The 13,735-nt window shown below is 35.5% G+C and overlaps 1 protein-coding gene across 11 annotated transcripts in view; it reads left to right on the forward strand.

The window, feature by feature from the left end:
* Window positions 1-13,735, forward strand: part of CDC42BPA (CDC42 binding protein kinase alpha) — a gene marked incomplete at both ends in the record, with an annotated part of 335,066 nt that overhangs the window by 200,332 nt on the left and 120,999 nt on the right. For 9 of the 11 annotated variants that reach the window (XM_080699099.1, XM_080699104.1, XM_080699105.1 and 6 more), the window contains 2 exons: window positions 2,591-2,833; window positions 3,079-3,189. In XM_080699099.1, coding sequence (XP_080555225.1) covers window positions 2,591-2,833; window positions 3,079-3,189 — 354 coding nt within the window. The remainder of the gene's footprint in view (window positions 1-2,590; window positions 2,834-3,078; window positions 3,190-13,735) is intronic. The other 2 variants (XM_080699108.1, XM_080699101.1) reach the window with 1 other exon arrangement.

The following is a 13,735-nucleotide window of genomic DNA, read 5'->3' on the forward strand; positions in this document are numbered from 1 at the left end:
ATGTGCCACCACGCCTGGCATAATGTGTTTTATATTTTTAATGTGTGGGGTTATATTTTTATTACTAATTTATATTTAATTTCAATTTTATTAAAGAAATATACATATTATCCATTCTTTGCAATCTATTGAGACTTGCTTCATGGCTTGCAGTATTCCATTTTAAAAATATTTCACCTGTGTTCTTAAATAAAGTATGTTTCTAATGTAGAGTGCAGACTTCTGTGCATAGAAGCAGCTTGTTAACAGAACTTTTCAAATCTTTATTCACTGTACACTCAGTAAATTGAAATTTATCATATGGTGATATATTTACCAGTTTTCTCTGAAATTTTAGTAATAAATTTTTAATATCATTTGAGATTATGTTATGAGACGCATTAAAATTTAGGATAGTATTTCTTCCTGGTGTATTGAATCTTATTATTTCACAGTAATAGTCCCCATTATTTAATAATGCTTTTTTCTACTAAGGCCTAAATTTTGTTTCTTAGTCTGATATAATAAACTGCCTTTAACTGGTGAATTTAGACCTTTTATAATTATTTTGATTACTGATATAATAGGCATATTTCTACTGCATGATTTTTTGCTTTTGTTATGCTTTTTCTGTTTTTTCTCCTTCCCTTTTGAACAATTTTAATTATGGCAAATATGTATAATACAGTATGTCCCATCTTAACTATTTTAAAATGTATAGTTCAGTAGTGTAAAATATATACCAATCTCCATAATTCTTTTTATTTTATAAAATACTTTCTTATATTTTTGTTTTCTTGTTCATATTTTTACTTCCTATACTTTCTAGTCTTTTGGTAATTATCTGACTTTTACCAGGGTTGTGAGGCATTGACTTTAGTAGTTATGACCTTTATTTAGTGTACAAATTAGACATTTTTAATATACTTGGAAATACACATTTCTTCATGTTCACATTCATTTTTACCAGTTTCTTAGCCCTACATTTCTCTTTTTATACTTTTATTAATGCAATGTAATTATATATTAAAGTAATGTGGGTTCAAAGTGATAAAAAATATATAAACACATCACTTGGTGTATTTCCTTCTATATACCATCCTCCCTCCATTTGTTTTGCATTAAATAAGTCTCCTAAATACATTTTTCTTTTTCCTTAAATAAAGCTATAGTTCTTTTATTGTAGATATCATTGTGGTAAGCACTGTCAATTTTTGTTGATATGAAACCTTGTGCTTAAAAAGTGTTTTTTCTAGGTATACAATTTATTTTTTTTTCTCTACTCTTTGAAAATATTCTCCACTGTTTCCATTACTGTTGTCACTTCTTCTTTATATCTGTTCTATGTCTAATCATCTTTTTCCCATTTTGTTGAAAGTGAAGAATAATAATTTGTTCTTTTGTTTCTCCCTGTGTTTTCTTACAAGGTCTTTCATCTCTTTAGTGTTACCCAATCACTTTCATTGTTGGAAAATTTCTGGGTTTGAGCGTTTTTTTTTGGGGGGGGGGTACTGGGATTCCTGGAAACTCTTCTTTCTCCAGGCTACACTCCCAGAGGTGTTTTATATTTTTTTTAAATTTGGAAACAGGGTCTCTTAAGCCAGTGAGTCTAGCTTCGAACCTGTGCAATCCTCCTGTCTCCGCCTCCCAACAAGCGTGTGCCACCATGCCTGGCCTGAGCTTCTTTTTCTTGCTTCCTAAGTATAATGTTTCTTTTGTTGGTGGATCTATGTCTTTAATATTTAATTTTAATATTTTTATTTTAAGTATTTTTATTTCTAAATGTTCTATAAAATTCTTTTATAAATCTTAGATATGTTTAATAGTCTTTATAATTTCCCTATTTTACTTTCTCTTTTATTTCTTCAACTGTTTTATACATGGAAATCTATGTCAACGTCTGATAAGTTTAATATCCAAATACCTTTGGTATTTGTTTTTGTTTGTTTGTTTGTTTCCATTATTGGTTATGGTGGTTTGTTTTGTATTTGGGAAACTATGGTTGTGAGGTGTGTGTGTGTGTGTGTGTGTGTGTGTGTGTGTGTGTGTGTGTGTATCCTTTTTTTCTTAAAGTATGAAAGCTCAAGTTTCCTTTAGATTCTTTTACCCATGGAAGCTTTGCATTTCTTTTTGCCAGGAGGCAAGTAGTTTATCTGAGTCAACTGTAGCTTCTCTAATCAGCAAGTCTCAGGTTTAGATTTTTTTCTTCTTGCTATTGGTCTAGGTCTACCTTAAAGGTAACACTTGGGTTTTTTTTTCCCCCCATCATTGGTAATCGTTCAGTATATTTTTAAATAAAATCTCACAAATATTTGTTGAATTTCACAGTTTTCATTTTGACCATCATGTCATTCCTATAGTCTCTACCTAGTTGTGGAAACCAAAGGTTAAATCAGCTGCTTCCATGCATTTATCATGATAGCAGAAGATACTGAAAATATAAACAGGCTACCATGCCTCTAATATCTGTTAAAAATAGTTCATTTCCTTTATTTTTGTCCTGAAATGAATACTTTTGGCTCTTCTTGACTTAGTAGTAGCTACTTTAATGGCCAAATTTGGTTTCTAGGTGGCAGAATTGGTAACTTATATTCTTTTTACAAAACTGTAGGAACTAGTCCAGGCTAGTGAGCGATTAAAAAATCAATCCAAAGAGCTGAAAGACGCACACTGTCAGAGGAAACTGGCCATGCAGGAATTCATGGAGATCAATGAGCGGCTAACAGAATTGCACACCCAAAAACAGAAACTTGCTCGCCATGTCCGAGATAAGGAAGAAGAGGTGGATCTGGTGATGCAAAAAGTTGAAAGCTTAAGGCAGGAGCTGCGCAGAACAGAAAGAGCCAAAAAAGAGGTTAGTAGTCAGGCAAATTTTAGTGCCCATGGGGTAGTCATTAAAGCTGCTTTTTGAGACTAGTGAAATAATATGTATTTCATTCTTTAATTTTTGAAAAATATTATTTTTATGGTTTGGTAATTTTGTTTAATATGAATTTCAACATTAGTGTTATCATATTACAAGATAAATTCCCATGGGAGGAAATATTTTGTTTGAAAAATTATAACCATAGAATCTGCTTTTTTCATTTTATTTTAAAGCTGGAAGTTCATACTGAAGCTCTAGTTGCTGAAGCATCTAAAGACAGAAAACTGCGTGAGCAGAGTGAGCACTATTCAAAGCAACTGGAAAATGAATTGGAAGGACTAAAGGTATCTTGATTTTACATTTAAGTCTCTGAATTAATTTTATTCTCTTTAGGCTTGATAGGAGTTTTAGCTTCTATATTCTGTGCAGTGTAGAGTGAAAACTAGCTATTCTTCAATCCTAGTATTCTTAGTTTTCATTCTTATTGGTAGGGAGCTGATAGAAATTTCTAACGGTGAAGAAAAGGGAAGACCATGTTTAATGCAGAGTAGAAATCTACCAGGGAGGAGTTAGAAAGTTTATGGAGAACTGCTTACCTGAGTAATATACCCTGTTAATTTGCATGGGAGTTGTGATAAGACATCTATACCTCTTGTTTATCTTGTCAGTAACTTAGGAGAGGGGCAACCATAGCTTTGCAGACACTTGTTGGGATGAGATCATAGACAAAAGCTTGTATTGCTTTGCAAAGGAAATCTTCCTGCCATCTCTCAGGTCAAACTACCTAATTTTAACTTCTAACTTTACTGGCTACTAGCTGTGTAGCAATGAATAAAAAGTATTTAATTTCTTCATACTTTAATTTGTCTTTTGTAAAATCTGATTGTATATCAGGAGTACATATATACATTGGCAATCTGATGTACCATAAGATTCAGCAATTATCCCGATAGTAGTAGTATTACATATGTCAAGGAAAATATAAAAATTAACATTAAGCTTATCTCTGAAAGTCTAGGTACTCATTTAACGCTACTTTAGAATTCTGTTAGTAACTGTCACATAGCTCTTATTGGTGACTTATTTGTAAGCCTGCCTCCCCACCTGAACTGTGACCTACCTTACTGAATACATACTGAATACAATATTATTCACCTGGCCCTGGTGCAAGGCCACATATATAATGCTCATTTAATAAATGTGTTAAATCAATGAATGGACCATATGTTAGAATTGGTCAGAACTTACTTTTCCTCTGATGATTAAATATCACTTGTTGTAAGTAGGAGACCTTCTCTGCCACAAACAGAAATATAAATTCTAGATGTTGTTTCTTGTTTTTATTTTGGAAGTTTGTTTTGGTTCATCTTAAATATACAGTCTTGGGTAGCTTTACAAAGTAGATATGTGTCTTCCATTACATACTATGCTTTTAGTGTAAGATTAGCAAAGAGAAATAATTACTGTCTCAAATACTTTTTAGTCAGGCCTGCTTTGTTTCCAATGCTATTCTAAGTGCTCTGGATAATTAAAAGAAAAAAAGAGCATAAGGTGTGCACTGGAAGAAATCTTAAGTATTATTTTTATTTGAAGAAACAAACTAGAGAATTTAAGAATTTATTGTCATAGTGACAAAATAGTGTGAACCTGGGTTTTCTCTCAGTGCCATGTTCTATTCATTATTTACACATGTGCATGCACACACATATTTATTTATTTGTTTGTTTGTTTATTTAGGAGTGCATTTTAATCATACATCTTGATACAATAAACAATTCAGAGTGATAGAGGCATACATGCACACAGCACTTACTGAGCCCTCCCCCAGTTCCAACCTCACTCTCTCTTCCTCCCCACCTTTGGCTTTGATAAGTTTGTGTATGTACATTATATCTATTGAGGTATTTCCCTCTTCAAGTCTTCCTCCCTCTCCCTGTTTTCCTCAGTTAGGTCCCTCAGTTAGTATTCCCCTCATGCCTGGCTGTTCTTTGCAATTTTAATGATTTCCATTCTAATTGGGGTTAAGTGAAATCTCAGGATAGTTTTGATTTGTATTTCTGATTGCTAAAGATGTTTGAGCATTTTTTTCATATTTTAATTGGCTACTTATATTTCTTCTTTTGTGAATTGTCCATTTAGTTCATTTTCTGTTTTTTAAAATGGGACATTTTTTTTTTAGTAGTAAGTTTCTTGAGTTTTCTATATATTCCAAATATTCTATACTAGAGGAGTATCTGACAAAGATCTTCTAAAATTCTTTCTGCTTTCTCTTAAGGTTCTTGATAGTTTCTTTTACTGCAGAGAAACTCTTCAGTTTAATGCAGTTCCACATTATTAATCCTCATTTTAATTTCTTGTGCTTTTGGAGTCATGCTGACTCCTTACTCAGGCCTATATGTTGGAGCGTTGGTCTTATTTCCTCTTCAAGTAACTGCAGAGTCCCTGGTCTAATTTCCAGGTCTTTGATTCATGTTGAATTGACTCTAGTGCAGGATGAAAAAGTAAAATTTATTTCCATTTTTCTGTATAAGGATAACCAGTTTTGTAACACCATTTATTCAAGAGGCTATCTTTTTTCCAGTGTATGTTTTTGGCCCCTTTGTCAAAAATCAGTTGGCTTGCCGGGCATGGTGACGCACGCTTGTAATCCCCGCACTTGGGAGGTGGAGACAGGAGGATTGTGCAAGTTCAAAGCCAGCTGTGCTGGCTTAAGAGACCCTGTTTCCAAATAAAAATATAAAAAGTAGGTCTAGGAGTGTAGCCTGGATGTAGAAGGGCTTCCAGGAACCCCAGTACCACCAAAAAAAAAAAAAAAAAAAAAAAAAAAAAAATCAATTGGCTGTAAGTGTATAGATTTGTTTCTGAATCTTATACTCCACTGGTCTGTGTCTGCTTTATGCCAGTACTATGCTGTTTTTTTTTTTTTATTACTATGGCTCTGTAGTATAATTTGAAGAAAGGTATTGTGATGCTTCCCAATGGTTCTTGGTGCTGAGAACTATTTTGGCTTCCTGGTTTTGTTTGTTTTTGTTTCATATGAATTTAAGGACTGATTTTTCTAGATCTGTGAAGGATGACCATGGTATTTTACGGGGAATTGCATTGAACCTGTATGTAGATAAACTGTTTTTTTTTTGTTGTTGTTGTTGTTGTTGTTGTTTGTTTTGCATACTGGGGATAGAACCCAGGGGCATTTTACCTCCGAACTATACCTCCAGCCCTATTTTTTATTCTTTATTTTGAAACAGGGTCTCACTGAGTTTCAAAGGGCCTCACTAAGTAGCTGAGGCTGTCTGTGAACCATGATCCTCCTGTCTTAGCCTCCCAAATGCTGAGATTACAAGTGTGCACCACCACCCTTGGCTTTTTATAGCTAATTTTGAAAAGACTGCCATTTTGATATATATTCTGTCAATCCAGGAGCATGAGATACCATTCTGCCTTGTAAGTTCTTTTAATTTCTTTCTTTAATGTTTTATAATTTTATTGTAGAGGTCTTTTATCTCCTTAGTTAGGTTTATTCCTAAGTATTTTATTGTTTCTTAGGTGATTGTGAGTAGAAATGTTTTCTGTATTTCTTTTTCATTGGATTTATGGTTGGGATATAGAAAAGTTTCTGATGTTTTTAGATTGATTTTGTATCCAGACACTTTGATGAATTTGTTAATCAGTTCTAAAAGTCTTTGGTTGAGTTTTTGGCTCTTCTAAGTTTATATCATCTGCAAATATAGTTTTAGTTCTTTTCCTTTTTGTATTCCTTCTCTTGCCTTATTGCTGTGGCTAGAGTATCAAGTACTGTAGTTAAAAGAAGTGATAATAGAGAGCATCTTTGTCTTGTTCCTGATTTTAAAGGGAATTTTTGCAGTTTTTCTTCATTTAGTATGATATTGTCTATGTAGTTATCATATTGCCTTCATGATGGTGAGGTAAGTTCTTTTTTTTCCCCATGTTCTGCAGTGTTCTGAGCATGAATGGGTGTTGAGTTTTGTTGCTTTTGATGATAATCATCCTTTCTTTGGTCTCACACTTTTTAAAATTTCTTCTTTGTAATTTATTTTTTTTAATATTTTCTCTAGTCCTGGTTTGGAAGATATAAATTCTTTCAGCTTCTGTTTGTCATGGAAGATTTTTGTTTCTCTATCAGATTTGAAGGAAACCTTTTTGGGTAGAGTTGTCTTTGCTAGAATTTGTTTTCTTTCAGGGTTTGAAATATGTTGCCTCAGGCCCTCCTGGCTTTTCTGACTTAGTATGAAAAGACTGGAGTGATTCTTACTGTTTTACCTCTGGTCTTTTACTCTTGTTGCAATTATGATTCTCTACTTGGTCTCTACAGTAGTCAATTTGATTATTATGTGACTTGTTGAACCTTTTCTCTGATTTTGTCAGTAGGAGTTCTGTATATTTCCTGCATATTTGGAAAATTTGCTGATACTACTTCTCTAGAGATTTTTTATTCCTTTGGTTTTGGCTTCTATACCCTCTTCTATGCCTATTACTCTTAGGTTTGCTCTCTTAGAGTTATCCCAAATCTCTTCGATGTCCAGCTCATACTACTGTAAAATTAATTTTTCTAAATTCTATACTATGCATTCATTTTTGGAATGGTTGTAGTGAATTGTTTTTCATGTGGTTTAGTCTACCATTGATGGTTTGTACTGGTGTTTTCATTTTTAAATTATTGCATCCTTAACTTTCTTCAGAGCTTCTTTTTGACTCCTGTTTATGTTATTCGTTTCTTTGTTTTTTTTTTTTTTTTTTTTTTTTTTTTGTTTTTGTTTTTTTTTTTAATTTTATTTTATTGGTGCACTGTATTCATACATCATAGTGGGATACAAACTTTTGTAGACATACATGCACACATCGCCCAGTCAGCCCCCACCCGATCCCCACCCCATTCTCTCCCCATCCCTCCTTCCCATGCTTGGCTTAGTGGTTGACATCTAGTATTATAGCAATTTATCCAAAATTAAAAATGATAATTTCACATAACAGTTTCATTTGTCTGATACCAAGTGTTTGATGATTTAAAGATAGCATTTCAATATTTCTTTTTGCTTTCTTTCTTACTAGAGCATATTTTTTTCTGTTTTTTTAGGTGAAACTATCATATATTTATATATTTATTTTTCAGAAAAAAATCTATCCTAATATGGAATATGAATTCTAGATACCCAAAACGATCTTGAAAAAGAACAAAGCTAGCAGATATATATTTTCTGATTTCAAACCATATAAAGCTACAATAATTGAAACAGTGTAGTACTGTTCTAAAGGCAGATATATAGACCATTGGAGTTAAATACAAGCCTAGAGCTAAATTCTTCCCTATATTGTCAAGTTATTTTTGACAAGGTTTCCACGAACATTTGGTGGTGGAAATAATAATCTTTTAACTAAATATTGTTGAAAAATAATAATTACATGGAAAAGAATAAAATTGGACCTTTACCTAATCCCATATACAAGTATTAACTCAAAATAGATAAAAGACCTAAATATAGATCTTAAGACTATAAACTTTTAGGAGAAAATCTGGGTCATAAAACCTCACAACATTGAAATTGGCAGTGATTTCTTGGATATGATTTCAATGGCACAGGCAACAGAAGAATATACAAACTCCCTAAAAAATAAAAGAAAATATTGTATATCCAAAGACAATGTAAACAGAGTTAACAGTTACTAATAGAATTGGATAAAATATTTCCAAATGCTATATCTGAAGGTATATTAATATTCCAACTAGAAATCCTAAAAATTAACAACAATAAAGGCAAACAATACAACTTAGAGATAGGTAAAAGACTAACATAAATAATGAGTCTCCACAGATAACCAATCTTAGTTGTCTGTTGGATGGAAACTCTTGTTTCTCTGGTTCTGGTGAGTGTTACCTATTTCTTCTTTGTAGTTAATCTCTTTGAGTATTTTCTCTAGCGCTGGTTTTGAAGACATAAATTCCTTCAGTTTCTGTTTGTCATGGAAGCTTCTTATTTCTCCATCTAATTTGATAGAAAGTTTTGCTGGATAGGAAATTTTTGGCTGGAAGTTGTTTTCTTTCAGAGTTTGGAATATGTTACTCCAAGCCCTTCTGGCTCTCATGACTTGGTTTGGGAAGTCTGGAGTGATTCTAATTGGTTTGCCTCTGAATGTCAGTTGGCCCTTTGTTTTTGTTGCCTTTAAGATTCTCTGCTTGGCTTCCACATTGGTCATTTTGACAATTATGTGGCGTGGGGATCCTCTTCTCCGATCCTGTCTAAAGGGAGTTCTATAAGTTTCCTGGATCTGTGTATCAACCTCTTGCTCTATATTTGGAAAATTTTCTGCTATTACTTCCTTGAAGAGATTGTTGATCCCTTTGGTATCACTTTCTTTTCCCTCCTCTATTCCAATTATTCTTAGGTTAGCTCTCTTAAGATGGGCCCATATTTCTTTAATGTCAGATTCCTGCTGTTGGATATTTTTTTCTAGATTAGAAACTATGAGTTCATTTTTGGATTGCTCATCTTCTAAGAGCGAGATTCTGTTCTCCATGTGGTCTAATCGGTTGTTTGTGCTTTGAATTGAGGCCTTTACTTCATTAATTGCATCCTTTATCTCTTTTTGGCTCTCTCTGAGTTCTTTTCGAAGCACCTCTATTATTTCTACAGTTATTTTCCTGATTTGATCTTCTAGAAATCTCTGATTTTCTGTTTTATCAGGTTCTGAAATTGTGGGGTTGTGCACATTCATTACTCCAGTGTTATTCCTCTTTCCCATGATTTCGGAGGTTTGTGCCTTCTCTGGGTTCTTCCCTTGGGTCACTATGGCTTCACTTAAGGTGCTCTGGATCTCGAGTCTGTATTATCTCAGACCCCACTACTCCTTTACTGGGTTGTATCACAGAGTCTCCGACCCAGGGAGTCGATAGAGGCTGCTTTAAACTATGGGGGGGTGCCAGGTTGCACGTTCTCCTATGGTGTGATATCTCTGCCACCACCACTCCCTCACTGGGTCAAGTCCCAGGAGGACCAATACTGCGATTTCTCCTCTGTGGCCCACAATTTGACTCACTGTTCTTGAGTACGCAGATGTAGCTGTACTGGACTCGGTGAATTCACTGCTGCTGCCGCCGCCGGTGGCAATATGGCGCCTCTGCCACGCCCTCGGCCGTGAGGCTGGCGTATTTTTTCTTCTCTGGTTTTGATTTCCTCTCTGAATCCCTGCAGCGTGTGCTGAGCTCAGCCACTGGGAGCTTTAAATGCTGTCTGCGCCAAAAGATCCCGCCTGGCTGTTCCGCAGCGGCTCACCTGGCTTGCTGTAGCCGTCCGTTGAGTTCGCCGCTGCCGCCGGCAGTATGGCGCTGCTGCCGCGTCCTCGGGCTCGTGTGTCTCCTCTGTGGCCCTGAGCTCTGTTCTCAGTCCGCTTTCTCTCTGGAGCCTGGTGGTTTTTTTTGTTTTTCTGGTGATGGTGTTTTCTGGCTATGAAAGGCGCTCTTTTTGTGGTAATGGAGATTGGTTGTTAGCGGGACTCTTAAGCCCCGCTTTTCTCGGTCGCCATCTTCCCAGAAGTCTCGTTTCTTTGTTTACATGATCTTTCATTTCAATTATTGCATCCTTCACTTCTTTCAAAGCTTCTTTCTCATTCCTGTTCTGGTTATCAGTTCCTTTGTTTATATGATCTTTCATTTCTTTCAGGGTCTCCCTTAACTCTTTTTCTGAAATCCTGAATCATTTCTACTATTAGCTTCTGAATTCTCATTCTGGCATTCTCTGCAGGTCTGAGTTGGTGAGCTCTGTTGTTATGGGATTGTGGGGGCTCATTGTTTCCTTGTTATTCTTATTTCTCATGTTTTCAGGTTTCTTATGTTTATTTGTTGCTTTTGCTGTCTGTGGTTTCCTATGTCTTAATTTCTATCTCTTTATAATATCCTATTCTGAAGGTAAATATTTACCTCAAGGTACTACTTCAAAGTGAATAGTCTTACCCATATGGGCATTTTCAGCTTTTTTTTTTTTTATATTTATCACCCTACAATGCCTTCTTTGCTATCTGTCTTCCATATAGTCTCTCTATTGTTCTGCCTGTTTGATCACAAGCCCTGGGTTGCAGCTACTCCAGGACTGTGTCTTCCAGTGTAGTGGAGACGTTATGAGACCCAGATGTTAATGATCAGGGACCTGCCTGTCATCTCCCTAATAAAGAGTAATCTCTGAGATGTGGACCAGTGCAGTTTGTATTCTGTGATTTTAAACTTCTATTTGTAGGGTGCTGAGTAGCTCTGTCTTTTGGCTGGGATTGGCCTGTTCTTAGTGTTCACAAGTTGGTCCTGTTGGTTCACCTATCTGGTCCAACCTCAGCAGTAAGGATTTAGAGGAGTCATCTGATAAATACAAGAGCAAACTGTGATATATTCAGTGCTAAAGGGTGAATGAGGCGAAAGGTGATGGAGTGATGTATGAAGTAGAATAAAAGTTTAAGTAAAGTTAGGAAAAAATATAAAAAAGTAAAGATACGGAAAATATAGGAACAATCCAGTAAACAGTATAGAATACATAAACATAGTGGTAAGAAATGGATAAAATACAAGGTACAAGCAAACAGGTACTCTGGGAATCAGCCCAGAATACAGACTCTTGCCTGTACATACAAGAGGAAAGGAGAAGAGAAAGAAAGAAAAAAAGGCGGGGGGGATACCTTAGGAATTGTTTAACTAAAAATGAATAAAATTTTCTTGTTGAAGGGTTGAGTCATGCTGTGGCTATGGACAGTTCCTTGTGATTTTTTTCTTCTTCTTGAATTGAAGCTTCCTTAGAAAAGATGTGAGTCCTGCTCCAAAGTTCTGATTCTAGCCTGCTCCCTGCATGCAGGGTTTGTTAATAAGGCAAAATGAGGAGGAGGAACAGGAAGGGACTAGACTACCTACTGGTTGCTGAGAAGAGGCTCTTCTAGGGGGTTGGGGGTGTAACTCATGGTGCTCGCCCAGTGTTCCCAAGGGTGTTAGGCTCAGTCCCCAGAATGGCAAAAAAAGGGAGAGAAGAAAAGGAAGGAGACAGAGAGAAAAAACAAAGGGGAAAATAAAGAAAAAAAATACTACAAATACAAAGAGACACAGCAGTGGCAAAAAACAAAGAAACAAAACAACAACAAAAGATAGAACAAATAAAAAACCTAAACAATTAACAACAACAAAGACTCTTGAACTTGACTTCTTGGGCCTCTGTGGTTGTCTTAAGCTGTTTAAGGTTTACTTATTACTGTAGGCTCCCAAGCACATTTCAAGCATCCTTGCTAGCTCAGAAACCTCTGCTACTGAGTGTGCAGTGGGTCTGGAGAGGTAGGAAGAGACAAGGTGGTGGAGTTTGGTCATGCTTTTCTCTCTGGTGCCACCAAGAGGCTATGCAATTCTATGTCTGGTACCCTTGCTGTCTGTGGAATACGTTTCCATTTGCTCAATATGAGACTTGGGAAGATTTTTTAGAGTTCCTGCCAGTTGGAGTTGCAGGCTCTTATTCTGGTATCTCTGCTCCTTCAGGGATTTGTTGCTTCTTTTTACTTTTTTCAGCTTTGATGTTTAAAAGTACCCTTGCAGATATTCTCGAGTTTCTCTTTCTTTAGTTCCCACCTCACATGAAAGTAGTCTGGGATATGGGATCATGCTCAACTCAAAACTCAGTAGATGAGTTAGAGACAAGCTTACCTTAGTGTTCTTTTCATCACCATCTTAAAAATTAACTCTTCTACTTTTTTATATTTTTGTATAATAAATACTTCGGCATCAGAAACTCTGAATCACACGTTTCCTTATTTGTCAAACATTTATAAATTTGAGATAATAACATTAACTATCTAGTAAATAATACATTTACTCAGATCTCAGGCCAGGACCAGGCACATAATTAAAGGCTCAGTAAGTATTAACTGTGATTATAACCATACTGCAATTTCTATAAGGTATCTTTTGTGTGTGTGTGTGTGTGTGTGTGTGTGTGTGTGTGTGTGTGTGGTGCTGGGGTTCCTGGAAGCCCTTCTAAATCCAGGCTACACTCCCAGACCTATTTTATACTTTTTTTTATTTTTGGAAACAAAGTCTCTTAAGCCAGTGCGGCTGGCTTTGAACAACTATGCGATCCTCCTGTCTCTACCTCTCAAGCACGGGGATTACAAGCATGCGCCACCACACCTGGCTATAAGGTATCTTTTTAAAGTGGGATTTCTTGCCAGGCTGGTGGTGCACACTTGTAATCCCAGCATTCAGGACGCTGAGACCAGAGGATCGCGATTCGTGGACAGCCTCAGCTACATAGTGAGGTCCTCTGCAACTCAGTGAGACCTGGTTTCTAAATAAAGAATAAAAAATAGGGCAGGGGGTGTAGCTCAGAGGTCAAATGCCCCTGGGTTCCATTCCCAGACCTGCAAATAAATAAATAAATAAATAAATAAATAAATAAATACAAATAAAGTAAGATTTCTTGGTCAAAATATCATTTTATAACATTTTGGCTCTTTAAAGATTGTAGGAATTTTTACTTCATTATGAATAAATTTTTAACAACTTAAAGGAAAAAAGGTATTTCTACCATCAAGAGTTAAAGACTTCAATGTCTTGCTTCTAATACTAGCTAGAACATATACACGAAAGATCAATAAGCTATTGAGATCTTGAATAACACTAATGAGGCTTAATAGATAATGCAGAAACTTCCACCCAACAACAGTGTAATACACATTCTTGCAAATACTTATAGCAAACTCCAGAACTGACTTCACCTCAGGTTACAAAACAAGTCTCCCTTATAAAAAACACTGAAATTATACAAAGTATCTTTTTCCAACCACAGTGGAATAGAGCTAGAAATAAATAGCAGGAAAAAAACTAGAATGTTCAAAAATATGTGGTCATTAATCAAC

This window comes from Muscardinus avellanarius (assembly GCF_963383645.1).
Source record: "Muscardinus avellanarius genome assembly, chromosome: 7".
In the NCBI taxonomy this organism is placed as follows: Eukaryota; Metazoa; Chordata; class Mammalia; order Rodentia; family Gliridae; genus Muscardinus; species Muscardinus avellanarius.